The sequence below is a fragment of the Poecilia mexicana genome, unplaced genomic scaffold (genome assembly GCF_051168715.1).
Source record: "Poecilia mexicana isolate PSO_F unplaced genomic scaffold, ASM5116871v1 scaffold_4, whole genome shotgun sequence".
In the NCBI taxonomy this organism is placed as follows: Eukaryota; Metazoa; Chordata; class Actinopteri; order Cyprinodontiformes; family Poeciliidae; genus Poecilia; species Poecilia mexicana.
Genome location: NW_028263373.1, coordinates 11,102,793 through 11,128,427, shown reverse-complemented (window position 1 = coordinate 11,128,427; position 25,635 = coordinate 11,102,793). Strand labels below are relative to the sequence as shown.

Sequence of the window (25,635 nt, the reverse complement as noted above, 5' to 3'; positions counted from 1 at the left end):
TTAACTACTTCCTGCCATTATTCCTTTATTCTGTGCTCCAGGTAAGTAACATTTCAAAGCTGCAATTTAAGCTGCCTTTGCATTCTCTGACTGCAGCAGAACAAAGGCTCATTCTTCTTTGGCAATTATGGGGGATTTATTACAGAGAGAGGATGTTTTCTCTGACTTCTGGCATTCATTTTTGATGCAAAGAGAAAAACAATTTGCTCGTTTCAGAAAACTGAAAAAAATATGTTGTTTTTCTGTTTCAAAGCGAAATCTTCTAAAACTCTTTTTGTTAAGCCACTTTTTTCTAGATTGTTGTAAGAAACATTACCTTACGAAATTATACTTCTTGGGTTTCTAGCCTATTGCCATGTAGCAACACAGGGTTTATTGTACTTTCTTTGACAGAACAACAAAAAAATGGCTGAAAATAAAAAAAAATGAACAAGTGTGCTATTTGTGTTCACTCCCCTCGTATCTGATGCCTCTAAATAAAATATAATATCATAGGAAACCAATAAGCTGTGTTAGTTATGAACTTGATCAATCTACGCTCTATGTAAGATTGATAGGAAGAAAGTCATAAGCTGAATGTACTGCCCCTTCAATAAAGCACACTGGCGGCAGCAGGGGCAGAGATTTTTTTCCTTCAGCAGTCTTAGATGCTTTCCATCTAATGTTAAGCACAAATGTGTAAAGCCATATGCCAAAAGATTTTCAGCTGTTCCTGCAGCTAAAGGTGGTTCTGCAAAACAATGACTCATGGAGGTTGAATACACCGTTCAGACCTCTATTAGTAAAAATGTAAAAAGTGACAGCCATGTTTGTGTCGCGTTTCACAGGGGTTTCCACCGGAGGAGCCGTGGAAAACGTGCAAGAGGTATCCATCTTTTAACAAAGGGCAGAATGCAACGAATCGTGACACAATGATTGAAGGCGAACTTATTTTATTTTTATAAAATGTAAACTTTAATATGAACAATGTAAACACTAAGTATATATGTACATTTGGCTCAGTTGTGAAGCCAGTGTGGACTGATCTACAGTCCATTCAGAAATGACAAATCAAAGGACTGTTAAGGATCTACATAAGCAAACTTTATGTTGTATGTGACCTGGTGCCTATTGTCCCATGCGTACAAAACGCCTTCCTTCGGGTTATAGTCGATCTGTGTGGTGTACGTGTAGTTATTGATGAAGGGCATTCTGGGAGTCATCTGAGTGTTTGTGTGCGTATCGAAGGCATACTCCAGGTTGGCGTCCCTTTTGTTGTAGCTGTCCACAGCATACAAGACGCCACACACGACAAAGCAATTCCCAAAATTGTTCCTCCTGAGCCCGGTCCTCCAGGTGGTCTCGCTCTGCATGCTGAGGTCCGTGGGGTTCAGCCGACTCAGGATGACCACTTCCTGTAAGAAGCCCTCGTCATCCAGTGCCGGGTAGATGATCCACAGGCCGCTCTCGTCCACGGCAAAGTCGATGTACGAGTGGCTGCGCCATTCCCATGGCGACGAAGACTCCTCAAGCACGGCATCGTGTAGCATAGTCCAGGCAGCCACGTAGCGAAGTCGCAGGTCGTACTTGATGATGTCCCGGGAGAAGGCGCGGTTGTAGTAGAAGGCCCCGCCGTAGACCACATGGCCTGTGCCGATCCAGTTATAGGGGAGCTTGTAGGAGTTGGTGAAACGGCCTGGGATATTGGTTTTATTGAAAAAGACAGTGGACATAAAAAGTCAACCCACTCATGTTAGAATATCAGCGTTTTATGGTGTGAAATAATGAAACCAAGAATTTCAGAACTTTATCCTCTTTAATGTTGCCTATAACCTTTACAAGTCGATGTTGTAAGAGAGAAAATCATTTCAATCAGATTTACATTATGAGGGTTTTGGTCTGGCACTGACTACTCTTCGAAAGTGTCAATAATTATGTCCACCAGTTCCAGCTGAAGAAAACCAGTCATAAAGCATGATGCTGCCACCACCATGCTTTCCTTGTGTTTGCGTGGTGTTTGTTACGTCCACTGACTTCTAGGGGTCCTCACAGCGGAGGACTGCCTTTGCTCTTCTGTTTGTTTGCAGGCCACTGTCACATCTGGAAGCACTTCCTCCTCATCAGTGGACTCCATAAAAGCTTTGGTGTTGTTTCCCCCTGGGCATTTCTGTGACGTGGTGGACTCTGAACTGAGTACTCAGTGTTGTGGCAATTCTGCTTAGGTCTTATTGGCATTTGAACTTTTGTATGCTAGAAATATTGTTTAGATGGACAGTTTAGTACGAGTTCTCCACCATTTTCTTTTAACTAATTTCTTCCCCATTTTGTGGCCAGCTAGGGAGCTTAGGAAATGTAGTTTTTATTTTTGTTCAGATCAGAGTGATTTTGTTTTCAAGCTGGAAGGAGTGCACTGAAGTTTTCACTTCCCTTGTGTTTGTAAAGCCCAGGGCCAGTGGAAAATAAATAACTGAGATGTGGACTTCTTTTAGTTGTTGGGTTCACATTTAACTTGCAAGCTGTGTTACACTCTGTGCCCTCCTAGACTCACTTAAAAGTGTAGCAACAGTGTTGTTTTGGTAATGCGCAGTGTTGATATTGCACCAAACCCGCCTTTGGGAATTAAAACCAAATCAGTTAAACTTGGACTTATTAGGGCTCATTTTCCGACTGTTGCTAAATTCAATTGGGTTAATGTGATTTTCTTCAAGAGAAAAGGATTCTGTATCAACATGTCAGTGACCACAATGTGAAGAATAGGGGAGCTTTTTGTACTACACTGTCAGTTCTTGCTAAAAATTAGCATAGATCATTTAATGTTGCTCTGGAACTGTTGTCAAATTGCCTTGGAAGGACGTCCAGTTCTTTGACAACTGCATTTAAGTGTTGCAAGAACTGGAAATAACCTTTTCAAGTCTCTGTGGAGAACATTTGAGTCACACTCCTTTAGATAATTGTTTTTATTTCAGCGACAATGGATTGTTTTCGAGATCCAATGGCCAGTTTAAGGTCACAACACTGCAATTCAAAGTCTTCACTTTGACAGGGTCACTCCAAAGCTCTAGTCATTTTTGGGGGGCTTGCTGGTGTGCCTAGGGTCTTGGGCCAGCAGCATAATCCAAATGCACTTGAGCTTAAGTTCACACAGGGAAATCTGGACATTCGGATTCAGCCTTTTCTTGGTTCTAAAGCAGCACAGGACCATCACACTACCACCACTATGTTTAAATGTAGGAGATTATCTTATGTGTGTGTGTATATATATATATATATATATATATATATATATATATATATATATATATATATATATATATATATATATATATATATATATATATATATATATCCTCAAGATGATTTTTGACAAATGCGAGACAGGCTTTTGTCTTCTTCTTGGTGTAAAAATGTTTTTTTTTTAATATAATCTAATCTCTCCTCTTGAAATAATTTTTTCCCTGCTCTTCTTAGTTCTAAATTGTGACAATTAAATAAGCTAAGTTGTGCCTACAGTGCTTTGGATGTTGTTCTGGATTTTTTGCAAGCCCCTTTATGAGTCTTTAATTGGTTCTTGGAGTAATTCTGGAAGGCCAGTCATTCCTGCAAAGGTGCACAACTGTTCAGTGTTTTTGTGGATGATAGTTCTCACTATGGTATGGTGGCGTTCCAAAGATTTTGTTGCTCATCTGTTCTATTGTTAGATTAGGGCACGGTGTATAATTTTTTTTTTTCTGGGTTAACCGGAGACACGGATTGGGAGGTGGAACATTAGTTAGTGTGAGTTTTAAAGTGGGGATTATTTTTGAATACAGCCATGTTGCCAATTATAAATGGATGTGCGCACTTATGCAATTGTGCTATTTTATTTTTGTTTTTCAATCAAGTTGTAAAGGGCTATCAGACAAATTAAAGGTAGCAAAGGCAATACATAGATTGATTGTGGTCTCTTTTTCTTCACCACAAAAACATAGCATTTTAACTGGAGTGTACTGACTTTTTATAGCCACTGAGTGACACCCATTGAAGGAAAACAAGAGACTACCGTTATTTCCAAACCGGTGGCTCTTACCTTGTTTGAAAACCTCCAGATTGTGGAACTCCAGGAGATTATTCCCATAATGGAAGTTTGTCACATAGATTTTGTCTTCATTGGACTTGGGGTCCTTCATCCAAGCTCCCTCGGGTCTGCCATAGTTGTTGTGAGTAACTGGCTCAGCGATACTTGCCAAAGTGTCTTTACACTCCCCTGTGAAAAACACCCAGAGAGAGGGTAAACATGAGGATTTTAGGGCCAGTTAATACTCAAACTAGACCATGCCAAGGAGTCTGAAATTAATTAGGGGGTTTTTGGTTTTAACAGCATGAATTAGACAAAGGTTCCCACAAGCAAACAGAGCTTAGCCTAGTTTGGGAATTTTCTGAAAGAAATTTCCATTTGTTTTTCTCCAAATGAGAAACACTAGGCTGAGTTAATGCTTTTAATGTGGATAAATAGAAATTCACAGCACATTTTGTTTTGCTGGCTAACTCCTAGTAAACACTGGTGTTTTTACCGTTCAGGTGTTTTCACATTACAGGTGAGTAAAAGTACAAGATCATTATCGTTTACCAGCTTTGCTTGAAGATGACTCCTTCTGGCTTCTCACTGGTTCCTGTGCCTCGAGGTCATCCGCCATCACGTCTTCTTCTTCCCAGTTAAATTTGTATTTCCTTTTGATCGGGGCGGCCTGTTCGGGAGTAGTGGTGACTTTGGGGAAGGTGGGTACAGCTGTGGTGGTGGGCGGAGCGTTGTCACCAGGTGTATAGGACTCTGAGGTCTGAGGGGGAGGAGTTTTCACATGCAGGGTTGAAGCATCAGTCTGGGTTGAGGTGGGATATAATGCAGGGTGAGTAGGAGGTGAAGATGGAGGAGGAATAGATGAGGCATGTAGAGGGGCAGTTGTTTGAGTCTCTGCTGTAGCGTTCAGATCGGAAGTCGTCTTTGTTTGATCTTTGAACTCAAAGCTGGTGGTTTCCATCTCCGTGATGGGATAATATCCTTCGGTTGAAGGTTGCCCAATGTCCTTAATGTCTTCCCTGACAGAGGGTTGGGTTGTGATCACTGTATTTTGATTGGTTGTTTCTGCAGGAATGATAGTTGAAGGAGCTCCTGTGGCTACCGTACCAGGAATTGTCCAAGGTGTGACGTTCCGATCCGTTTGAGATTCTGTGGTCTTGATCGGTAAAGGTTGTGTTGCACCGGTTGCTCCGGCTGTAACGCTTCCCACTGTGGATGCCTCTCCTGACACATCCAAGGACTTGCTCCCTCTGTCACTGATAATCTCATTATGAGTCTCTGAGATGGGCTTCGTTTCCTTTAGTTTTACAGGTGGGCTCATTTTCTTGGCATCGTGCGCAGGATCCGTTGTCTTCGGCCGGAATGACCTCAGCCAAGTTCGGGTCCTGGGCCGAGGCTCTCGATGAAGAAGGAGATTCTCTTCGACGAAGAAGTTGACCGGGCCTTCTCCGCTGAACTCATGATATTCAAATACTAAAGACAGGAACATTTTCCATTAAAGAAAGCACATTCATCTAAATTATTTGTCTCAATTGTGCAACATAAACTCTCTAAAGCAGTGGTCTTAAAAAGTCCTTCAACTTCTAGATGTGTCCCTTCTATTAGAAACTGAATTAAAATGTGAAACTGCTTCACTAGCATGCAGGGAAGTTCTACAAAGCTCTGCTAATGAGCTAATAAAGTAGCTATATCTGGCTATATTGGCTAGCATAAATACAATACGAGATATAGGTGTTCTGTGAAGGCCTCAGAGGTTAGAACATTTAACCAAAAAAGGTCTGAGATAAAGTTGGTCACAGAAACAAGTTTAAAAGCAGGGTTACAATTTAAAACAGCATCCCAAGCCAAGAGCATCTCACAGACCTGCAGCATCTCAGAATGGAAAAAGTATGGTAAAACAGCAAAGCCACAAGAAGACCATAAATCAAAGAAGGAGTCAAAAAGCCTATAGTAACCATGGAGGAGGTGCACAGAGCCACAGCTCAAGTGGGAGAATCACCATTAACTGTGAATCCCCCCCACCCCACCCCACCCAAAAAAACACCATTAAAATTAAATCTGTTGTTGAAGAAAAATCATATAGAGTCTCATCAGCAGTTTGACCAAAGCTATATTAGCTATTGAGAAACATGGCAGAAGATGCTGTGATAACGTCAAACCAAACTGACCTTATTGGTTAATGTGTGCAGTGAAAACTAAACTGCACATCACCCCCAAAAAAAACATTGTTGTCAAGGTGAAACATGATGGTGGCAGCATCATGCTGAGGGAAGGTTTTTCTGCCTGTTGTTGCTGTCTACATGGTACTAAATGTCCTCGAAGGAAACCTGTTATACGCTGCAAAAGACTCGTAATCAAAATCAAATTGAGAACTTGTGACGAAACTACTAACAAGTAAAATTCACCAGTGCCTCAAAACCTACAAAAAATGTAAAAATAAAAATGAGGTTTTACAAAATAGTAACTCATCCAACTTCACAGTTATTCAATACTTTTTGTTGCTGTGTCACATAAATTCCTCCTTTGACATGACAAGTTTATAGGGTATGAAGATTTTATTAAGGTACTGCATGTTCTTCTTTGCCCTCTTTTCAATCCTAAGTAACCCATCAACGTGCAAACTTTTGAAAGTGATATAATCGAAATGTATCCAGTCAAAGGTAACTGATATTTAAAATTAAAACGCACAGTTCTCCCCAGGCTCTCCGTCATCCGCCACCATGGGGTCTGGCTCCATAGGGTCAGGCTCAGATTTATAAAACGTCATCCCCCTGATGATCATTCCATTTGATCCAGACTTCGATGCCTGGGAGTCCTCCATGGCGTTGAGGGATTTCATCTCAGTGGTCTGACCAGAGCCGTCCGGCTGCAGGCTGGGTGGATGTTCCCCAGTAAACTTCCCTTCAGGTTTTTCCTGTTGATAATAGAAAAATATGATGCTAATACATGTATTTGCTGGTGGACTGTGCCAATGACGAATGGTTTTTAGAGGTAATGTGACTCATATAAACATGAGTCATAATCAATAAGGAGGTCTGTGCTGCAGCTAAAGTCTGCTTTAAATTTATTTTACAGGAATGTAGTTGTTTGCTTTATTCTAGTTTTTTTTTTTTTTTAAATACAGTTATTTGGAACATGATGTCTAATTTCCATTTCATTTCTCATCAATCCATATAATCTAAAAACATGTGGAGCCCAGGATGTGCAGATGGTTGGACTCCTTACTTTACATGAAAGCTAAAAGCTGGAAGGGATCAGCTCCATCAGAGAAAGCTGCTGATCAGGGATCTGCTTTTCTTCACACATCTCATTAAATATTTAATTGACCTCAGTGAGTGTTTTACACGTTTGTTTTCCCTAACAGGGATTTTATGAAGAAATCATTGATCTTAACAAGTAATTTAATTGTCTCATGGGTTTGAAAGCTTGTTACATTTGAAGTTCTTTTGTTTTTTTATGCGCCATCCAAAGCTACAAAGTAAACAGATGCAGTTTTTTTAATGGATAGTGCAAAGGGTTTTAAAATGCTGCAGTGCTTCAGTTTGGTTTGTAGGTGCAATTTCAGCTTTTACAGCTGAACCACCAATATGCTGCAGCTTTACTACGTTAAAAGCTCTCAAACCACTGATAAACATCTGTTTGTAAATTTCATGAGTAGTTTTAGCTATTTCTTGCACATTTAAGTCACCATTTTATAATTGAAACATTTGACTTGATTAAGTAAGCAAATAAAATGTTGCCTAAAAATAAGAGCAAGTTTCATAAGAATACTTTTCCTTAGTTCTTAGTAAAAATTTAAATTGTCCTTTTACTCTAATTATATGCAAATAAACTACAAGTAGTTTGGTCATTACAAAGACACCACAGTTACTATGTTAATCCTGATCAATGGTGCCAAACTTTGCCTCTCACCTGTGGGTACCGATAAGCTGCTGCCTCACCGACATCGCCGGCTCTCCTCCTGTCCTGATGAGGATGAGGAAGAGGAGTAGGTGGCCTTTCAGTTACGTTCATCTTCAAAAGAGGACTCTCCTGAGACTGCACTTTGCCAACAGTGCGGTTCAGAGACACTGCCTGGAAGATAAGAACCAGAACATATATGTAGGTTTTAGAGCATGAAGAGAAGTTGGATCAAACTGCTTTCTGACTTGCATCTTTGCCAGGTGTTTCACTGTGCATTTTTGTACCTATAGTCCAGAAGGTAAGATTACTTTTTATATCCACCCTGAGCATCAAAAGTTCTCTACTTAGACTACTAATATGAATCCAAACCCCAATCAGTCTTGAAACATCACCAAGATATTCTTTGACAAATATAGGATGGGTCTTTTGTGTTTTTTATCTTAACAGCTTTGCTGTTAAGTTAAGGGCTTAACATAAAAGCTAAGCCTTGTTACTTTAGGAGTAATTTTGATTGACCAACCTATCATTGACCATTGTCCCAGGTTTTCTCTGTTTATGGATATTGAGTCACTGTGGTTCACTGAAAACGCAAACCCTTAGAAATGAATTAGAAACTTTTTCAAAATGGATGGCGACCTGACCTGGAGCTTTCTTTGTCACCTGTTTTTGAATTTCTTCAAACTGGGGCATAACGTGTTGTCTTTTGAGATATTTTAGCTTATCTCTTGTTATCTGACAAATTTGATTTAAGTGATTTATTCATTCTTGTAAAAAGAAAATGTGATTAATAAGTTAATCCATGATATAAAAAAATAGGATGCCAATATTGGCTCAGTTGGTTTGATTTCATTTATTTAAATACATGAAATCAATCTATAAAAACTGTTCTTTGCATTTACTTGGCTTATCTTTGTGGTATCTTAGTTTGATATTAGAATTAGTTTGATAAATGATAAGTGTGTCTGAAAAAAGAAGGAAAACAAACACATCTGTAAGACCTCATGATTGCATTCATTCTCAAATAAAGAAAACAGAGAAATTACGATTTAAAAAAAATCACCTGCTAAATCAAAAATGGAAAAATAGCGACACAAAGCAGAAAATGTTTTAACTCTTTATTGCAGGCATTTCATCCACTGCACAACTATTTTTAATTAGACATGTGATGGTTGATTGTAACTATGCCCTTCCATACAGTCACTGAGAAGTCCCTGAATAACGTTTCATTTCTGATGTTTATAAGACTTAAAACTGATCCAGTGTGTAGCAGCACAGCTGCTTTTGTTTTTGCAGCACCTGTTAGGGCGGGTATGATTTATGATCAACTGTATATTTAGTATGATGACTTGAGCACAGTTTCAGCTGCTCCTCCTCTATTTTAGCTGGAAGAACTTGTCATCACTGTAGTGAATGCTCAAAAGAGGCTGTCGTATAGATTTCGCTTTATTCTTTCTAACCTGGACCAGGTCAGAAGAGAAACATCCAATGCATGCTATTTTGTGTTATTTTAATTGGCATTTTCATCTTTGAGCTGAATTAAATAGAAAAAAAAACTGAGTGAGAGGTTTTTACTTTTGCTTTGATGAAAGTAGCAACACATTAGTTGGTCAATTTCTACATGGCAAAAATGAAGGCCACCTCTATCATAGCGTGAATTATTGCGTATCTAAAATTCGCAAAAGCTGCCTTGAGTTGGTGTTTTGTTCATTTCCACTTGCATTTTATTTCGGCACCGCTTTACCTGCACCTTCTCGATGTGTTCCACTCGTTGCAGGAGCTTGTTTGTCAGAGAGTGCAGCTTCAGTAGATCCATCCCGTAGAAGGAACCCTCCAGCAGCTCAAGGATGGTGGACAGCTGCAATGATCAAGGGAACTCCATCAAAACAGTGTAGCCATTCATAAAACAGCATCTATCCACTCTTGGGTCACATGAAGTCTTGTTATGCATTCTTTGAGGTCTAGGACTCTCAGGAAATGAATAGGTAGCATAAAGGTTTGCAGCAAGGTGTTTTGCAGTGCCTCTCAACAGTAATGGCACTCTTTGAGCTCACATTATTGTAGGGATTTTATGGGATGAAGGAAAACAAAACAAAAAAATAATAATTTTGAAGAGGAGGGAAATCACGATTTCCCTCCTAAGCAGACAAAATGAGAGCATTTGAGAGGGCGGGTGAGGGGGTGGGGGGTGGGCGCTGTGCTTGGACAAGGTGCGCTCGAGTGAGATCCTGAACCTTGACATTTTCTTTTCCGGCTTCCCTGAGTTTTTTCAGCCTGAACTCTGCATCGCAGGGGTTGACCGCCGACGGAGGCGCGATGCAGGCGCACTTGCACTCCGGTCCAGATGTGATTGTCTCCACGGTGTAGAAGTCCTGAACGGTGGCGCTTCCCTCTTCGATCCGCCGACAGGCGCTCCTGCTCAGGGGTCTGACAACACATTTACACCGACAGTCAGCGCCTTCCGAGAGGGCTTTCACTTTGTCATAATCACCCAGCAGCTATAAAGAGAAGAGGATGGATACATTTTTTTTTTCCCACAGCGATCAATTTAAAATTTTGTATGGATGATTGAGAAAAAAAACAAAACAAAACAAAATAATAATGCACCTACCTTAGATATTATGTCCTCTTGACCTTCCATTTCTTCTTGCAGCTCGTCCTCTGCACTGCTCTTAAGCAGAGACGGATCAGAGTCTTTTGGAACTGTACTTCTGCACTTAGGCGCAGCAGAGCTCCGAGAGGAAAAAGCGCAGCACACCGCGACAAAAACGCATAACCTATACATGCTGTGAGCGTCCCAGAACTCCAAAGAGAGCTATGCAGATGCAGGTGTACAAAGAAGCCACAGCATGAAACTCAGATCGAAGTAGAAAAAAACTATACTAAGAATGAAAAAAAAAAAATCCTAATTATATTGATGAAAATAAACTGTGTGAAACAAACGCCATCAGCCATCCAGATTAAGATTATTCCCCCTGCTAGGTCATCGTTTACAGTCAGAATGAATGAAAGTTATGAGGGTGTATTCCTGAGAGAGAGAGAGAGAGTGAGAGAGAGAGAGAGAGAGAGAGAGAGAGAGAGAGAGAGAGAGAGAGAGTCCCCGGCATCTGCAGCTGCAGGGGAGCTGACAGGAGGCGGCGTTACAGCAGACTGTGATCTTTTTTTTTTTTTATGCTTTACTGGAGTCAAACGTTTTCTGCAACCAAAATCTACAATACCCAAAACATGTCTTAGGTTGCGCTTACAAAACAGAGTAAATAAATGTTCAGATTCGTTTCAAACTGTTTTGCAGCACTAATATGTGTAACCGCTTCAAGCTGGGTTGTTGCTGCCCCCTACAGGGCTTCTACATGCATTTCCAGACGCTTTAGTTTCTCTAGTAATGCCACAGTTCTCAGACTTTGGTACAAGTACTTCTGATGGCAGTCAGAACAGAATCTGATATCCATTATTTCCAAGTAACAGTGATGCAGAGCTCTAGACTCCAACTGCAAATATAAATTGAATAATCAGCAACCAGGCTAATGACTTGATGACTGGATTTTGTACTTTTCAAATCTGTGTGCAGTGAAGGAATTCCATTGCATCGCATATGTGAAATGATGAAAGTAGTAGTAGTAGTAGATAGTGGGATAGGGAATACTTTATGAAATTGCTAATCTTTTTACATATTCCTCCTATATTCATTTTCTAAAGAAATTGCAGACAGTGTGGGGTCCCTGAAATTGTTCACCTCAGAGACAATAAAAGAGGCCTTTTAAATTAAAATAAGTGTTTATTTGTATTTTAAGGCACATTTAACTCATATTCTTTTCTATCTGGAACATGGTTGACAAAAAGAAAATCAGGGGCCTACTTTAAAGGCACATGGTGCCAATCAGAGTCACTGCAGAAACTAAAATTATGAACCTTATGTTGTGATGCCTGCTCTATTATGTTGTGAAAGTTGTGTGAATCTGATTTATTTTACATTGAGTGTGTTTAAAAAGCAGCAGTTAAAAATCCCGCCGCTCCAACATCCAACTAACATTTCCCATCCCACTTATGAATTCAACAAAGGATTAAAAGAATAAAGTGCATAAGCCTTTTTGTCAGACTTCTTCATAATAAATGAAATTCTTACACTTTCGACTGAGACTTACTATAATGATGCAACTGAATTTCAATAAAATTCCTATTAGAAACATTTGTGTTTAAAACCACAGCAAAGAGCTCCAGAAAGAGATGTTACAGCTGTGTGCTAATCCAGTGCTCGGACCCAAAACTCAGAACAGAGTTGAGTCCTCTAGCATCCTTCTTGTTCTATTCTGTCCTCTGCCGCCACCGGCAGGATGAGGTGGGAAATGCGGCTCCACAGTCCACCGTACTTGTTGAGATCCATCCTGTCGAAAGATACCGGGTGATCGTGAGACAGAAACCTCTTCTGCAGGTAGTCGTCCACCATCTCCTCCACGGCGCTCAGGCGCATCTCGGCCGGGATCTCCTCTTCGTCACCCAGCAGCACCGTGAAGATCAGAAAAGTCTTCTTGTAGGCGGCGTTCTCGTGATCGCAGTAGCGGTAGAAGATGAGCGTGGAGCCCGGCGGCAGCTCTTCCAGGCGGTGAATCACCGCTACGGGTTTGTCTCCCTCGAAAGCCCCTTGCAGCTTTCTGTCGATGTCCAGTTTGACCTGGTCGCTGTCTTGGCCGGCTTTGCCCGCTCCGTCGATGTGGAGGACGGAAGCGTTGCGGGCGGTGGAGAAGGCGGAGGCCACACCCTGAGCCAGGCAGCGCATGGTCCTCTCGGCTCTGACGCCTGACGTCAGGATCAGGCTCACGGGCTCCGCGGGTTGGCTGGTCTGGAGGTGCCTCTTCAGGTGGATTTCACTCCTGCTCCAGAGCTCGGCACGCTGATTGGGAAACCTCGCTTTTACTTTTTTCATCTGCTTGAGAAAGACATCTACTTGTTGCCAATCAGTCTTCTGAGGTGGAGATTTAGAGTGGAGGTAATACGGTGCCACCATGGCAACAAGTGCCACAAGAACCACTATTACCAATGGTTTCACGCCTCCTGTCAAGAGAAGTTTAGATGCATCTTACAAGGGTTTTTTTATGATTACCCATCAACATCTTTATAATGTTTGGATTATAATAACATTAAACAAAATCACTAATGGGTTACGCTACAAGGTAAGTGCTCCAAGTACACTTGGAGATTAATAATCGCGCAATTACCTCCACAGATTCCAGTTTCTTCTGCAAGTTCAGTTTGTGTAGCGGTCGGACCAATGAGTTCAACCTCTTCTTTTTTGCTCATCTTCTGTTTTTCTATTTCTTCATTTGGAGGTTCCTTTTGAGACACTGCTGAGGTTCTTGACAAATCTGAGAAGATAAAAAAAAAAAAAAAAAAAAGTTGGGCTTTACATAAATGAAGTGGAGGTTCTCCAATTTCACTGCGTTCTTTATTTTCTGACGAATTTTTAGATCATCTTTGTTGTTCACTGGTCATTGCAAAGTTAATATGTTGGGTTCATTTTTATTTTAAGCAAAAATGACTATTTTAAGAAGCACAGACAACAAAAACTACGAGGCTTTTAGTCAACTCTTTCACATAGCAAACATAAAATACAGAAATAAATAAGAACCTGCTTTAGCAATTGGACTAAAAATGTTCATCAGCTTTTGCTTGTTGGTCGGGCTTTTTGTCTTTAGCCGGAAAGGTAAATCTACACCTGCAATGCTAAACAAAAATAGTGCCATCTACAGTCAATCATATTTTTAACTTGGTAGGTCAAAGAATCTATTTTGTTTCCTAGGCTTCTACATATCAAACTAGTTAGACAGGAAGTCAGATCCCTAAACAGTGGATATACTTAAAAAAAAAAAAGGACTTGAAATCATATTTCGATTGGAACATTTGCCAGGTGTTGTGTTGACTGGTTTGTCACTTTCTGGTGTATCTCCTTTGGAACAACATTGTCGTTTGTCATCAGCTTGGTAATCAATTATCTTGTCCATTTCCAGAGGGTGACTGACTTTTTCTGACTTTACTGAATCAATGAAAGGACAAACCTTCATATTAAATTTCTGACTTAGTGTAGGCTTTCTATAGCCAAAAGTGAAGATAACTTGATATAAGATGTTGTATTATTTCTGATAAAATGAAGCACTATGTTTTTATTAGTAGAGTTTATGGAGAAACAGAGTTAATACACAGAAAACCACACAGAAAATATTGAACTGAGAAATAACAACCTGTAGTAACACTCCGACGATCAGCAGGTGATTTTTCACTATTTGATGGGTTATCTTGACTTCCATCATTGGCTTTCTGTCCAGAGATATTGTGCACAGCTGGTAAGTTTTGGCCTTCATCTGAACCCGCACCTGCAAAACAAAACAAAACAAAAATGAACATAAACATTATATGTGTTGAGCACATGTTAAATTTGTAAAAAAAAAATCTATATTTTTTCCAGATCTAGATGTGGCGAGAATCATTTGATCTTCATTTCATTACCCCCTTTAACTGGTGGTAAATCAGCAATAGAGGGAACTGCAGTATTCTTATCTGTAGGTGTTTCTGTATTAACATCTATAAAATGAAGCACCATGTTTTTATTAGTAGAGTTTATGGAGAAACAGAGTTAATAAACAGAAAACAACACAGAAAATATCATACTGAGAAATAACAACCTGTAGGACCACTTGGACTCTGACGATCACCAGGTGATTTCTCACTATTTGATGGATTATCTTGACTTCCATCATTGGCTTTCTGGCCAGAGATATTATCCACAGCTGGTGAGCTTTGGCCTTCATCTGAATCTGCACCTGCAAAACAAAACAAAACAAAACAAAAATGAACATAAACATTATATGTGCTGAGCACATGTTAAATTTGTCAAAAAATATAATTTTTTTTCCAGATCTAGATGTGGTGAGAATCATTTGATCTTCATTTCATTACCCCTTTTAAGGACAATGTTTTTATTAGTGGAGTTTATGGAGAAACAGAGTTAATACACAGAAAACCACACCGAAAATATCATATTGAGAAATAACAACCTGTGGGACCACTTGGACTCTGATGATCACCAGGCGATTTCTCAGTATTTGATGGGTTATCTTGACTTCCATTATTGGCTTGTTGGCCAGAGTTCTTGTCCCCATTCTGTAAGCTATCAGCTTTATCTGGATATGCATCGGCAAAACAAAACAAAAATGAACGTGAACATTATATGTGCTGAACACATCTTAAATTTGTCAAAACATATATGTTTCCAGATGTAGATGTGATGAGAAGCATTTGATCTTATTTTCCTTACCCTCTTTAACTGATTCTACATCATTAGAGCGCCCTGTAGCCTCACCTGTAGGTGTAGCTGTATTATTTTCTATAAAATGAAGCACAACGTTTTTATTAGTAGAGTTGTTGTTTTTTTTTTTATAACTGAAGGTAAGTTACTTGATTATGCTATGAAATGGCACTATGTTCCCAGAACACACGTAATACTTCTCCTTTAAAAACTAGATCAGCGATCTGAACAAACACATTCCAGTAAAGCACAACTTACAACATTTTACAAATATTCTAAACCAATAAAAGTAATACCTGACAGTTTAGTAGAGGGATCTGCAGAGTCTCCTGGCTGTGGACAGCCTGTTGGTGATTCCATGTTTTTGGATAGGGCTGCTGCAGGATTTGAGAACAGATAAACCACAAGTATAAGTCGTCATTTGCACTGCTGAGACACGTGGAAAAGTAATGGATTTTGTCAGGTTGTATTCACATGATTAAAGTTCAAAGTGACGCTGTAAAGAATCGCGTCTGTCAATGAATCGCATGCAATAAGGAACTTTTTGTCACCAATCTTTGAAATACTCAAAACTCCTCAAGTGTTCCAATTTATAGCACTTAAGAAGACATTTAATACTAAACAAAAAGCCAAACTAAACAGAACAACCTTTGCTCAACTTCCCCGGGTGACATTACACCATAATATATGACAGCTAACTCATTGCAAAGCTAATAGCTGCTAGCACACTGCAAATAAAACCGGAATCATTTACTTTGTTCATCGGATTTGAACAAGGCATTCTCGACATAAATTAGATACATGCTGTAGGTACGAGCTGCCAAATAAAAGGCGAGAAAATCAGAAACATGACGCGACTCAGCTAAGGTGGCGAGGGCTAAGAAGCTTGCTAGTGTTAGCAAAGCTAACTGATTTAGTCAATGATCATAAAACTTTGGTATATTAAAAGAACCTCTTAGCTATTAAAAACGAATAAGCGTAACTGATACACGATTACCAATTCATAGAAAAGCCTCCACCGATAACATCTCCGTGGATTAGAGGGAGTCCTTATCCTTCGGGTTGGAGTTTCACTTTCAACTGTTTACTCCCAGAGCGGAACGTACAGCAAAGCCCTTGTTTCTAGAACGGAAGACCGTTACAGTCATACAACTCAACGGGTCCTGACCTGAAACGTTTCCCCAGCAACAAATCAGGGAAGTTTACGCACAGACTGGCTGCTATCCGTTTCATGTCATGATGTTTCACTTTTTTGTTTAAATTTTTGCTGATTTGAGGCGACATCCCATCGATTTGAGACCGAGAATGGATTCAAAGGCGGCTAAAAATAAGGCTCCGGGCCAATTAAGACGGTCGTTAAGGCAGACGGGGAAAGGTGAGCAAACTGACAGTGATGCTCATTAGCTAGCCTAGCTTCATAGCTCCACTGTAATTGGAAGTCAAAGTTGGAATTACTGTTTTAACTAATGTTTACTATTTAATTAAAATAAATCAAAATTAGTCCCCGAATCTGAGGTTAAATTAACAGTCGTGAGCGACTTTTAAATTTCATTTTCGGTTTTATTTTCGCGCAATAAACAACTTTCTGTTAACCACGACAAGGTGAAATAGAAACTGTCTTTCGTCCGCAGTATATCCCTACCAATAGACAAAACGGAGGGCATATGTACGGAAGGGAAAATAAATAACACATTATTATCGTATTTATAATCACCTTTAATACATTTTTCTTTATAAATCTGTTATTGTTATTATTATTATTATTGAAATAACCCTTAGAAATCAAGTTTATGCAGTTGTTTATTTGAAATTTGATTTCTTTTTTTACTCTTTATACTCTTATTTTTCTATGACTGTAAAATACTACTGCCGACAATAACAATATTAATAACCATTCTTTAAGTAAGAATGACCATTGATAACTGTAATGCTTTTTAGTGCATTTTCATTTTATGAATTATTGTAATAAATTTGTACAAAGCACTGTAAAAGTATGTATAACCAATAGTGTTATTATTATTGTTGTTGTTATCAATCACTAATTATTGATAACAAGCAATCAAAGTATTTCAGCAGTAATTTCTCAAAAGAAATGTGTCATATTTCTATTCTATATGATAGCAGTTCTTGGTCAGTTTTAAGTGCTATTAACATTTTCAATAGAAACACTGAAGTTTGGCCAAATATTTAAAGTAAGTAATTAATCCCAGTGGGAGAAGGAGCATGAAATTACCTTGTGCATGTATTTGACTCCCACAGCTGGTTTATGGCAGCAGATACTAACAAATGACTCACAAAAAGAAAAAGACATTAGATCCAGTCTGATCGACACCTTACATCATGTTAAAAGGAGTGTAGGGAGCATTACCTCTCCAAGAATTATTGCACAAATTGTTGTCATAAGTTTTGTTGAAGGCCTTTCTCTACCTGTTAAACACTAAGAGGTGCCACGTGGCAGTGTAATTGTTTTTGCTTTTCCTCTGCAGTACTCGGCGTTGAGCCAACTCCAAGGGGTCCTCTGAAAAGGACCAGAAAGACGTCAGAACCTCAGTTGTCACCAGCAGCCAAAGGTGCAAAAAATGTGGAGAACGGGTTGGATGAGGAAGGTGGGATGCTCTAATTTGCAATTATTTCCTTTAGATAAAGTATCTAAGACCACCTTTAATTATGGTGCTCAGCTGTGGCTTGAATTGTTATTGAACAGAGTCTCCTCCCAAGAAGTACCGGTTGGATGCCGGAGAGGGACATGATGACAACCTTAGTGATGATGACATGGAGGTCCAGGAATCAGTCAAAGACACAGAGAACGGTGAGGACCTGGAAATGGATGTGGTTGAGGAGCCATTAAAAGAGACCAGTCAACCAAAAACATACAAAGGTAAGGACTGCATTTAATAAAAATCTATAAAGTGTTACTAGTTCTTAACTGCACCTTGGAAGACAAAAGAGTTAAATGAACCCTCTGAGATAATTAAGATTATGATTATTAATTTATTTTTGTTATTATATTGCATATTATTATATGCATTGATTTCCCAGTTTTTACAACTATAATAAATCAAAGCTGAACAGTTTATGTCTTGTGTTTCTATATGCAATTTTAATGGATTTTACTGTGTTGTTTTTTTCCCTCTGTATAAAACAGACCGCTATGAATTTGTGAACCTTTCCCCTCGCGTCGTCCTTCATAAATCCAACCCCCCCCTTTCTCCATATGAAGATTCGCAAGGAATGAAGACTAAAAAAGGTTTGAATATTTTGTGTTAAAGACTGCAAGATGAAACGGTTTGACTATTTTATTTCTGTGTTTGCAGGTAAAGTGTTACATTTGGGGAGGGAAAAATAAATGTATGGTCCTAAACTGATTTTGATTGTTTTCATTTTGAAGCTGAAGTAAAAGCACCTTCATTGGCCAACAAGGCTCATTCACACGTCAAACCAGCAGAAACCAGGCCTGCCGTGCCGATCACCAGCATGGACGAGTATAAGAGGAAAATGGAGGCCAAAGCCAGGAGTGCAGGTACTCGGTGTTTTCTATGAGAAAGTTTATGTTCACAAAGCTACACTGAGCAAAATTTTATTTGATTTTTTGTCTGTTTTTTCTTTTTCTTTTTTTTTTTTTGTCAAAAATGAAGCCACGTCGTCTCTGGTTGTACCCAGACCTAACCAAGTCTCTCAAAGTGTAAACTCAACTTCGGAGAAAATGTACCCAACCAAACCACATGTAAACAACATTCCTGATCAAAAAAAGGCAGATCAGCTGACAAAACAAGGTGTTTTAGTTTAAACAAAGAAGAAAATCTGATGACATTGCAAGGTTTTTCCACACTGACACTGGATTTTCTCTTTTCTTTTTTTTTTTTTTTAAGATGGAAAAAAGAAAACGGCCGTGACTGAGATAAGCTCCGGAAATTCTTGTAGAGGTGGTATAAAGATTTATTTGCATTATCGACATACTCATTACTCTGTGCAGTGCCATTTTAATAAAAATACTTTATTGATCCCAAGTGGAAATAAATGCTCTCCTATCATTGCAGGGTTTTTTTGGTATTTGTGGCGCTTGCTTTTGTTGGTGCTGCTCAGCTCTGCCACCCTGCTGGCTTACCGGATCCTCCCTGTGCTCCAGAGTAAAGCAGGAGGGGGAGGAGGGCAACGATCCCGAGAAGCGATGCCAGAAAGGTTTTCTGACAGCTTGTCGCTCCTCCAGTCTCAATTCCCGAGTCAGCATGAAGAGCTGTGGAGGAGAACCCAGATCCACCTGGAGAAGCACCTTAAAACCGCTGAGCCCACCGAGCCAGTGAGTCTGATCTTGGTAGCAGGTCACAAGGCAGAGAGGACTCTGCTGTGCTTGGCTCGGGGCCTGGCCTCCGCCTACTCATCCGCCCTCAGCGGCTCTGCCTTCCTCATCGACGGGGCGAGTATTTCCAGCCAGGACAGCGACAAGGTAAAGCTGGACATCGACAAGCAGCTGCAGGCAGCTTTCGAGGGAGACAAGCCAGCGGCGGTCATCCACCGCTTTGAGGAGCTGCCTCCGGGCTCCACCATCATTTTTTACCGTTACTGTGATCACGAGACCGCCGCCTTCAAGCAGGCGTTCCTGTTGTTCACCGCGCTGCTGCCGCAAGATGAGATCGACAGTGAGCTGGACCTGAATGAGGTGGAGGAGCTGGTGCAGAGCCACGTGGAGGCAAAGCTGGTGGACTCCGCAGGCAAAGCCTCCTTCAATGAAATGGATATTGACAAGTTCGGCGGGCTGTGGAGCCGCATCTCCCATGTGATTCTGCCTGTGGTGTCTGAGGTGAACCAGGAAGAATGCCAATGAGTTATTTTTTTGTTTTATGTTTTTTTAAGGATGCGATGATATGGGCACTATGACCAGATATACCACAGAAATGTGTCTTTTTAGACACATTTTACACACAGATTTCCTTTAAAATGTTTGAAGGACGCATTGACAGCTCTAACAGAGATGAAAACCTACTGAAGTTGCATTTTTCCCCCCCTCTTTTAAAGATCAGATCTAACAACATCATTTCACTTGACGTTGACATACAGGATGTTTTTCCACTCGATTTTGTTGTAAACAACAACTTCTTCTCCTTTTGTTTTGTCCCTTTTTCTGAAGCACTTTTTCTTCAGCAACAATCACATAGAATTCATCTTTAAAGTTAACAAATGTTACAGTTTCTGTAGATCTGTTTTTCTTATATTTCAAATCTCAGAGATGAGCTGACGAGACATTCAAGGAAGTTTGACTGATGTGCACTGAACATGTGTGTTTGCTTTAAGCGTTCTCCTTTTCCAGAATACTGGATTTTACTAAAACAAGCATTTTTTTGTGTGTGTGATTTTTCATCCTAAGATGTATTTTGTTGACGTGCTTTGAAGATTTGCTTATTTTTTAATAGCTGTACATACATATATATATATATACTGTATGCTGGATATGAAAAGGATCAAAATGCCAGGAATCCTGTTTAAATGAGGTAGATTAAAAAAAACCTGCAGGTTTATATGAGGTTTTTTTTTTTTTTTTGTAAAAATATTTTTGGATTGAACATGTCGGACACAAAATGTGCCTTAATCACACAGGAACTATTTAATAACCCCAATACCCATAATCTGCCTGATACCGTAGCAGGATGGCATCACAACTGTGGTGTTTTCTCAGAAGTGTGTCCAAACAGTACTTAATTGATGTTTAATATAGGTTTTAATTCTTGTCTTTCAATTCTGTTGTATTATCTCTGAGATCAGTTTTTCTGTTTATTACTCATATGAATGTTTGAATATTTTCAATAAAGATTATTTTGATATTGAATAAGTTGTCTAAAGCTTAAATTAGTTATCAAGTAGTTTATTTATTTCAGCAATTCAGTTAAAAAATGAAAGTGGTGTATAGATTCAAACCACACAGAGTTACATCTTTCAAGTATTTATTAGAATATTATGGCTTAAAGACAATAAGCTTTAAGCCAGTTTAAAACTTAAACTGGCTTAAAGTAAAAATTTTAAAAGTTGTGACCTATAAATTCTTAAAAGTCACTACTCTTTTAAAAATGTAAATATCTAGTGAACTTCATAAAATAGATGACATTATGATGAAAAGAACATCTGAAGAGATCAGCCATGAAGTTAAAGGTCAATGCAAATGAAGAAGGTCTAATTTGAGATGCAGCTGTAGCTGTACTAATTACAATAAAAGATGTTGCTGTCAAATAAAGGCCTACTCTGCTGATGGTTGCTTTTTTAAAACCATAAGAGGCACTTTTTTTCATTTTCTGTTAAATGAAAAATAGGGAAAGACTTCAGTCTTGAAACTAGGATGTAAAGGCTTAATAGCAGAGGAGCAGATTAATCATTTACAACATATCTGACACGAGGACAAACACACACACATGCACATGTTTGCTTTGAGGGGACTTTCCATTGGCTTCCATTCATTTCTACAGCCTAAACTTTACCCTTATCCTAGCCCTAACCCCACCCAAAACTCAATTCACACCTTATAGTCCTAAATCTAACCCATGACCCAAAAACAGCATTCCCCCTTGTGGGGACCAGGCTTCGGTCCCCATGGAGCAGTGGGTCCCCACAACGTCGTATGTGTTAGGAAAATGGTCCCCATGAGGTATTACAAATGGACACAAACACACACACTTTTACACACTGAGATCACAAGACAGAAGCACTGGGTCTTTTGACTGACATGTTTCCATGGCAGCAGAATTACACAATCAACATCTGCCCCAATATGTGAAGAACCTGCAGGATTTGTGAGAAATTAGGAAGTTGAAGACAGTTTAGAAGATGTCTCTTCCTGTTAGTTGATGTTAATAACTGAGTGAATCATTGGACATTCATCAATATAAATGTTGCTTTCTTATTAAATAAGTATAAAGTCAGGAGTATTGTGTTTTGAAATAAGAAACAGAACATACATTTGACTATTGGAAGCTTTGAACAAAGCACTGAAGAGTGCAAAGTTTCAACAACAGGCTGACCTATTTAGTGAACAGTCAATAAAGCTGTTTTACGACATGCTCTTCAGGTTACTCTAATCTCACCCTTTGCTACTTCTGACTGTGATAACCGCTCCACTTTCTTCCATATGTGATTTAGTGAGATATTTCTTGCATGCAGCTACTCACGAACAGCTTTAAAAGAGGAAAAAAAGGGAGCATATGTTCATATTTTTGAATGAACATATGCTATATTCTTCTCAATATTCTTCATAGCCCACATTTATTTGCACACCCGGTGAACATGTGGAAAAAGTGGTAAAAGTTGACTTTAACATATCTAAAAATTGTATTTGTAGTCTTCTAAACATACAGATTTTTTGTGAGAAAAAAAAATCCCAATTATAATTTGCTTTTACAAGTTGAACAGAGAACATATAAATATTAAACAGTATTTCAATTCTCATAATCTCTCTTTACAAAGGGAAAGATATAAGCATGCCCTTTCAGTAAGACACATAATGTTGATCTTCAGAAGTGAAAAGATCTACAAAGCATATTTTGTCATTACAAAACCATAAGCAAGCAAGTAAGAAAGTAAAGGAAACAATAATAAAAAAAAGTCACTGTCACAGAACTTTTAATTTATTTAAAGTTATATTTTGACTTCTTTATCAGGGGTGTGGATAAGTCTCAATGGTACTTTACAGTATATTAACTCATCTGCTTCAGAAATAGTCAACAAAGATTAGTACTGACAGAGATGTGCTCAAAACCATGAGGATAACAGAGCAGAGTATAACAACCACTCCTTTTGGTGAGAGATGCTCCTGAAACCCAGAAACAGATATGAAAAAAAAAAAACTTTAGTATTGTAAAGTAAAACATGTGTAAGTATTCAAGTATTCAAAGCAGAGCTGTTTTACCTTCTTTCCTTTATGATGCTGATTATGTTCGGCCTTATCGAAGACAGAAACTGTAATGAAAGTTGTCCATTTTCATGTGAATCCACAACATCTAGCAGTATGTTATTAATGCTGCTTGAGAGGCAGACAAATTACTCACCGCTTTTTTTCTGTAGTAATGTTTTCTTCTTGGCGCAGAGCACAATATTCCAAATTATTGTCAGGGCTGTCTGAACAGTCAGAAGCCAAAACACTCTCGTAGTTTCTCCCCATTCCTCAAACAAGCTGTTGATGCTGACATAGAGAAAAACGTCTGTGTGTGGAAATTTGAAAATATAAACAGAGTGTTAGGCCATATATAATCCAGGTTGGCTGTGCTTTACATTTTATTTTAGCTTTTATGATGCTTAATCTTTCATATTTAAAAAAGCCACTGAGACATTGGAAATGTTCTTTGGATCAACTAAAATCACACAGAAATTTTAAATAAATGACAAAGTTTGCCATTTCCAATAATAACAAATTTGATAAATGTATGGAAAAAGTTATACTTCTTTAAAAGTTATGCAGGTTTAGATAGTGTGAAGTAAGAATAAATCAACTTTCAAAACTACGATATGTATCAAAAATAATTACACTTATGGCCTCCTCCATAATTATCATCAGTGAAAAGTTGTATAAAAGCCTTGAGATGATTGGGATTTTCTCTTGTGTTTTCCATTGTGAAACTAGCAACAAATGAACCTGGCTTATGTGTCAAATCCAGCAAAGTAGGAAGTAATAACTTGTTAAACGTTGCTTGACAAATTAAGTTGCACTCATTTAAAGGTTATTGTTATATCCTACTAGCGATTTTATTCCAAATATTCCAATTTATAATTTATATCCCCACCAAATGATTTCACATCCTGTTTTACAGCCAGATTAACTCCTGAAATAGCAAAAAATTATTTTAAGGTGTTTCACGTGCAAATGATTTGAAGGTTGCTGTAATTCATTCATGGCCAGTGATTTACCAGCTACATGAGAGTAATGCTATATTTTTACACCAGCAATTGTTAAAGATTACTCCAAATGTCCAACTGTAATACAATATTGCTTTTTTTCTATACAAGTAAAATAAACACAAAAGACGTTTGGGTGATATGAGACTACTTACTTATGAAAACTTGATGGAAGACGAAGCACACACAAAGAGCACAGTCAACGAGATCATTTCTTAAACAAAGAAATTAAGTGAACAATGGTTAGCTGGTGAATGTTCAAGATAAAGTCAAAGTGAAAATATTTTGTGCAGGAGGAAGGCTTTAACTCACAGCTCGTGGCTTGGTCCCAAAGGCAGCATTGCAATGATCCACTGTGTGGAACTAATCACCAGCACAACACTCACAAGGCCAATAATAATATCCTAAAACACCAAAGTTTGCACAAGCAAAAAGAAGCTGTTTATGATCAAGTAATGTCCTTACATGTCACAGTGCTGCATCAATGATTAGTACTTACTTCGGAGTTGTATATCAAAGATAAAATTAATGTTGCCAAGGAAAACAAAACAGAAAGTGAACTGCCCACAATCCTGAACTTCTACAAAGAAACACAGAAATAAACACATTTTATATATCGAAATATTTGGAGTCTTGTTTAACTCCAAAGTTTTGACATGTTCAGCATCACTCAGCGAAATTCTTTGAGAACTTTTTTTTTCCCTCCTTCACATCTAATTTGATTGTGAAGTGATCCAAATTTGGGACATCACCAATTAGCCCAGGGACAGAAAACGCACCTCTTTTGTCTGTAGCAGTAGTAATGAGGTACATGCAAAAAAAAACTGAGTGAAATAATCAGATAATGTCCAAATAGGAATGCAGATGAACAAACAAGACTAATAAAAACAATCTATAAACATATAGATCAAGATTACATAAAAACCCAAATGCTTGGAAGCAAAACACAAAACACCTGTAAAGTAACAGTAATGGATGAAAACATATTTTTAACTTATACACACTTTTTCATCTGAAATTTATGCAAATCACAATTATAATAATAGTATTTTGGTGGCAGTTTTCCTCATTTTAACACCCGGCTTAGAGCAACTACTATTACATGAGCTATCAATTTAAAAGATTACAAACATTAACATGTATTAAATCCAGAAGCAGTAAGAACTTACACCAAAAATCCATCAATTCATGTCTTACCTTACATAAGTCATGAAAAAACGATGCTGTGAGATGAAAGTTATGACAGAACGATGTGAACTGGACAGCCATAATTATGATAGGTATTTGCTGATGAGACACAGGGAAGGAGCATTTTACTTTTGTACAGTTTGTTTGGTGTCTTCAGACGAACATCACAGCATAAATAAATGGCTTATCATGGTTTCATAATGTCTTGAAGATCACTCACCATGCTCATCTCCGCTAGAGGACTTGCCACGCAAATCAGTAGAATATTTACTGTCTAGAGTGAAAAAAAAAATGGTTAAGAATACTCTCATTCTGGAAATACTACAAAAATCTGATTTACCTTATT

At 38.6% G+C, this 25,635-nt stretch overlaps 4 protein-coding genes across 5 annotated transcripts; 1 reads left to right on the top strand and 3 right to left on the bottom strand.

Annotated features, from left to right (window-relative positions):
- Positions 1 to 915: 915 nt before the first annotated feature.
- On the bottom strand, positions 916 to 11,586 carry olfml2ba (olfactomedin-like 2Ba). Of its 2 annotated transcripts, none has more exons than XM_014985356.2 (8): positions 10,545 to 11,586; positions 10,168 to 10,431; positions 9,678 to 9,791; positions 7,946 to 8,107; positions 6,722 to 6,947; positions 4,586 to 5,506; positions 4,046 to 4,222; positions 916 to 1,675 (listed from the first exon to the last, which is right to left on the bottom strand). In XM_014985356.2, exons 1-8 carry the CDS (start codon positions 10,716 to 10,718, stop codon positions 1,062 to 1,064), a joined length of 2,652 nt encoding a protein of 883 aa, XP_014840842.2. In that variant the 5' UTR covers positions 10,719 to 11,586; the 3' UTR covers positions 916 to 1,061. The 2 variants fall into 2 exon arrangements, with proteins under 2 accessions (XP_014840842.2, XP_014840843.2); XM_014985357.2 differs by having other exon boundaries at positions 9,684 to 9,791.
- A 102-nt stretch (positions 11,587 to 11,688) lies between these two features.
- Positions 11,689 to 16,341, bottom strand: LOC106916805 (uncharacterized). Its single transcript, XM_088004954.1, has 9 exons — positions 16,228 to 16,341; positions 15,527 to 15,607; positions 15,240 to 15,308; positions 14,980 to 15,105; positions 14,608 to 14,745; positions 14,432 to 14,506; positions 14,167 to 14,298; positions 13,147 to 13,293; positions 11,689 to 12,982 (listed from the first exon to the last, which is right to left on the bottom strand). Exons 2-9 carry the CDS (start codon positions 15,588 to 15,590, stop codon positions 12,219 to 12,221), a joined length of 1,515 nt encoding a protein of 504 aa, XP_087861080.1. The 5' UTR covers positions 15,591 to 15,607; positions 16,228 to 16,341; the 3' UTR covers positions 11,689 to 12,218.
- Positions 16,342 to 16,407: 66 nt separating this feature from the next.
- Positions 16,408 to 21,054, top strand: LOC106916804 (uncharacterized). Its single transcript, XM_014985345.2, has 8 exons — positions 16,408 to 16,605; positions 17,717 to 17,836; positions 17,935 to 18,108; positions 18,376 to 18,477; positions 18,619 to 18,750; positions 18,866 to 19,003; positions 19,100 to 19,153; positions 19,268 to 21,054. Exons 1-8 carry the CDS (start codon positions 16,536 to 16,538, stop codon positions 20,050 to 20,052), a joined length of 1,575 nt encoding a protein of 524 aa, XP_014840831.2. The 5' UTR covers positions 16,408 to 16,535; the 3' UTR covers positions 20,053 to 21,054.
- Positions 21,055 to 22,517: 1,463 nt separating this feature from the next.
- On the bottom strand, positions 22,518 to 25,600 carry LOC106916808 (uncharacterized). Its single transcript, XM_014985355.2, has 9 exons — positions 25,595 to 25,600; positions 25,510 to 25,563; positions 25,299 to 25,388; positions 24,601 to 24,681; positions 24,414 to 24,505; positions 24,257 to 24,315; positions 23,258 to 23,410; positions 23,119 to 23,168; positions 22,518 to 23,022 (listed from the first exon to the last, which is right to left on the bottom strand). Exons 1-9 carry the CDS (start codon positions 25,598 to 25,600, stop codon positions 22,921 to 22,923), a joined length of 687 nt encoding a protein of 228 aa, XP_014840841.2. The 3' UTR covers positions 22,518 to 22,920.
- Between the last annotated feature and the right edge of the window lie 35 nt (positions 25,601 to 25,635).

Bases quoted from the DNA above. Each gene is read 5' to 3' on its own strand.
- olfml2ba (XM_014985356.2), bottom strand. From the start codon at position 10,718: ATGTATAGGTTATGCGTTTTTGTCGCGGTGTGCTGCGCTTTTTCCTCT. The intron at 9,792-10,167 runs GTTCAGGATCTC...TGATCATTGCAG, and splicing joins CCGGAAAAGAAAATGTCAAG to CTGTCCACCATCCTTGAGCT. The intron at 6,948-7,945 runs GTGAGAGGCAAA...TATTATCAACAG, and splicing joins CAGCTTATCGGTACCCACAG to GAAAAACCTGAAGGGAAGTT.
- LOC106916805 (XM_088004954.1), bottom strand. From the start codon at position 15,590: ATGGAATCACCAACAGGCTGTCCACAGCCAGGAGACTCTGCAGATCCC. The intron at 14,507-14,607 runs GTTGTTATTTCT...TTCATTTTATAG, and splicing joins GAGTCCAAGTGGTCCTACAG to ATGTTAATACAGAAACACCT. The intron at 12,983-13,146 runs GTAATTGCGCGA...TTCTCTTGACAG, and splicing joins AGAAACTGGAATCTGTGGAG to GAGGCGTGAAACCATTGGTA.
- LOC106916804 (XM_014985345.2), top strand. From the start codon at position 16,536: ATGGATTCAAAGGCGGCTAAAAATAAGGCTCCGGGCCAATTAAGACGG. The intron at 18,109-18,375 runs GTAAGGACTGCA...TGTATAAAACAG, and splicing joins TCAACCAAAAACATACAAAG to ACCGCTATGAATTTGTGAAC. The intron at 19,004-19,099 runs GTGTTTTAGTTT...TTTTTTTTTAAG, and splicing joins AGATCAGCTGACAAAACAAG to ATGGAAAAAAGAAAACGGCC.
- LOC106916808 (XM_014985355.2), bottom strand. The intron at 24,506-24,600 runs GTAAGTACTAAT...TTGGTGTTTTAG, and splicing joins CTTTGATATACAACTCCGAA to GATATTATTATTGGCCTTGT. The intron at 23,411-24,256 runs GTAAGTAGTCTC...TTCCACACACAG, and splicing joins CTTCCATCAAGTTTTCATAA to ACGTTTTTCTCTATGTCAGC.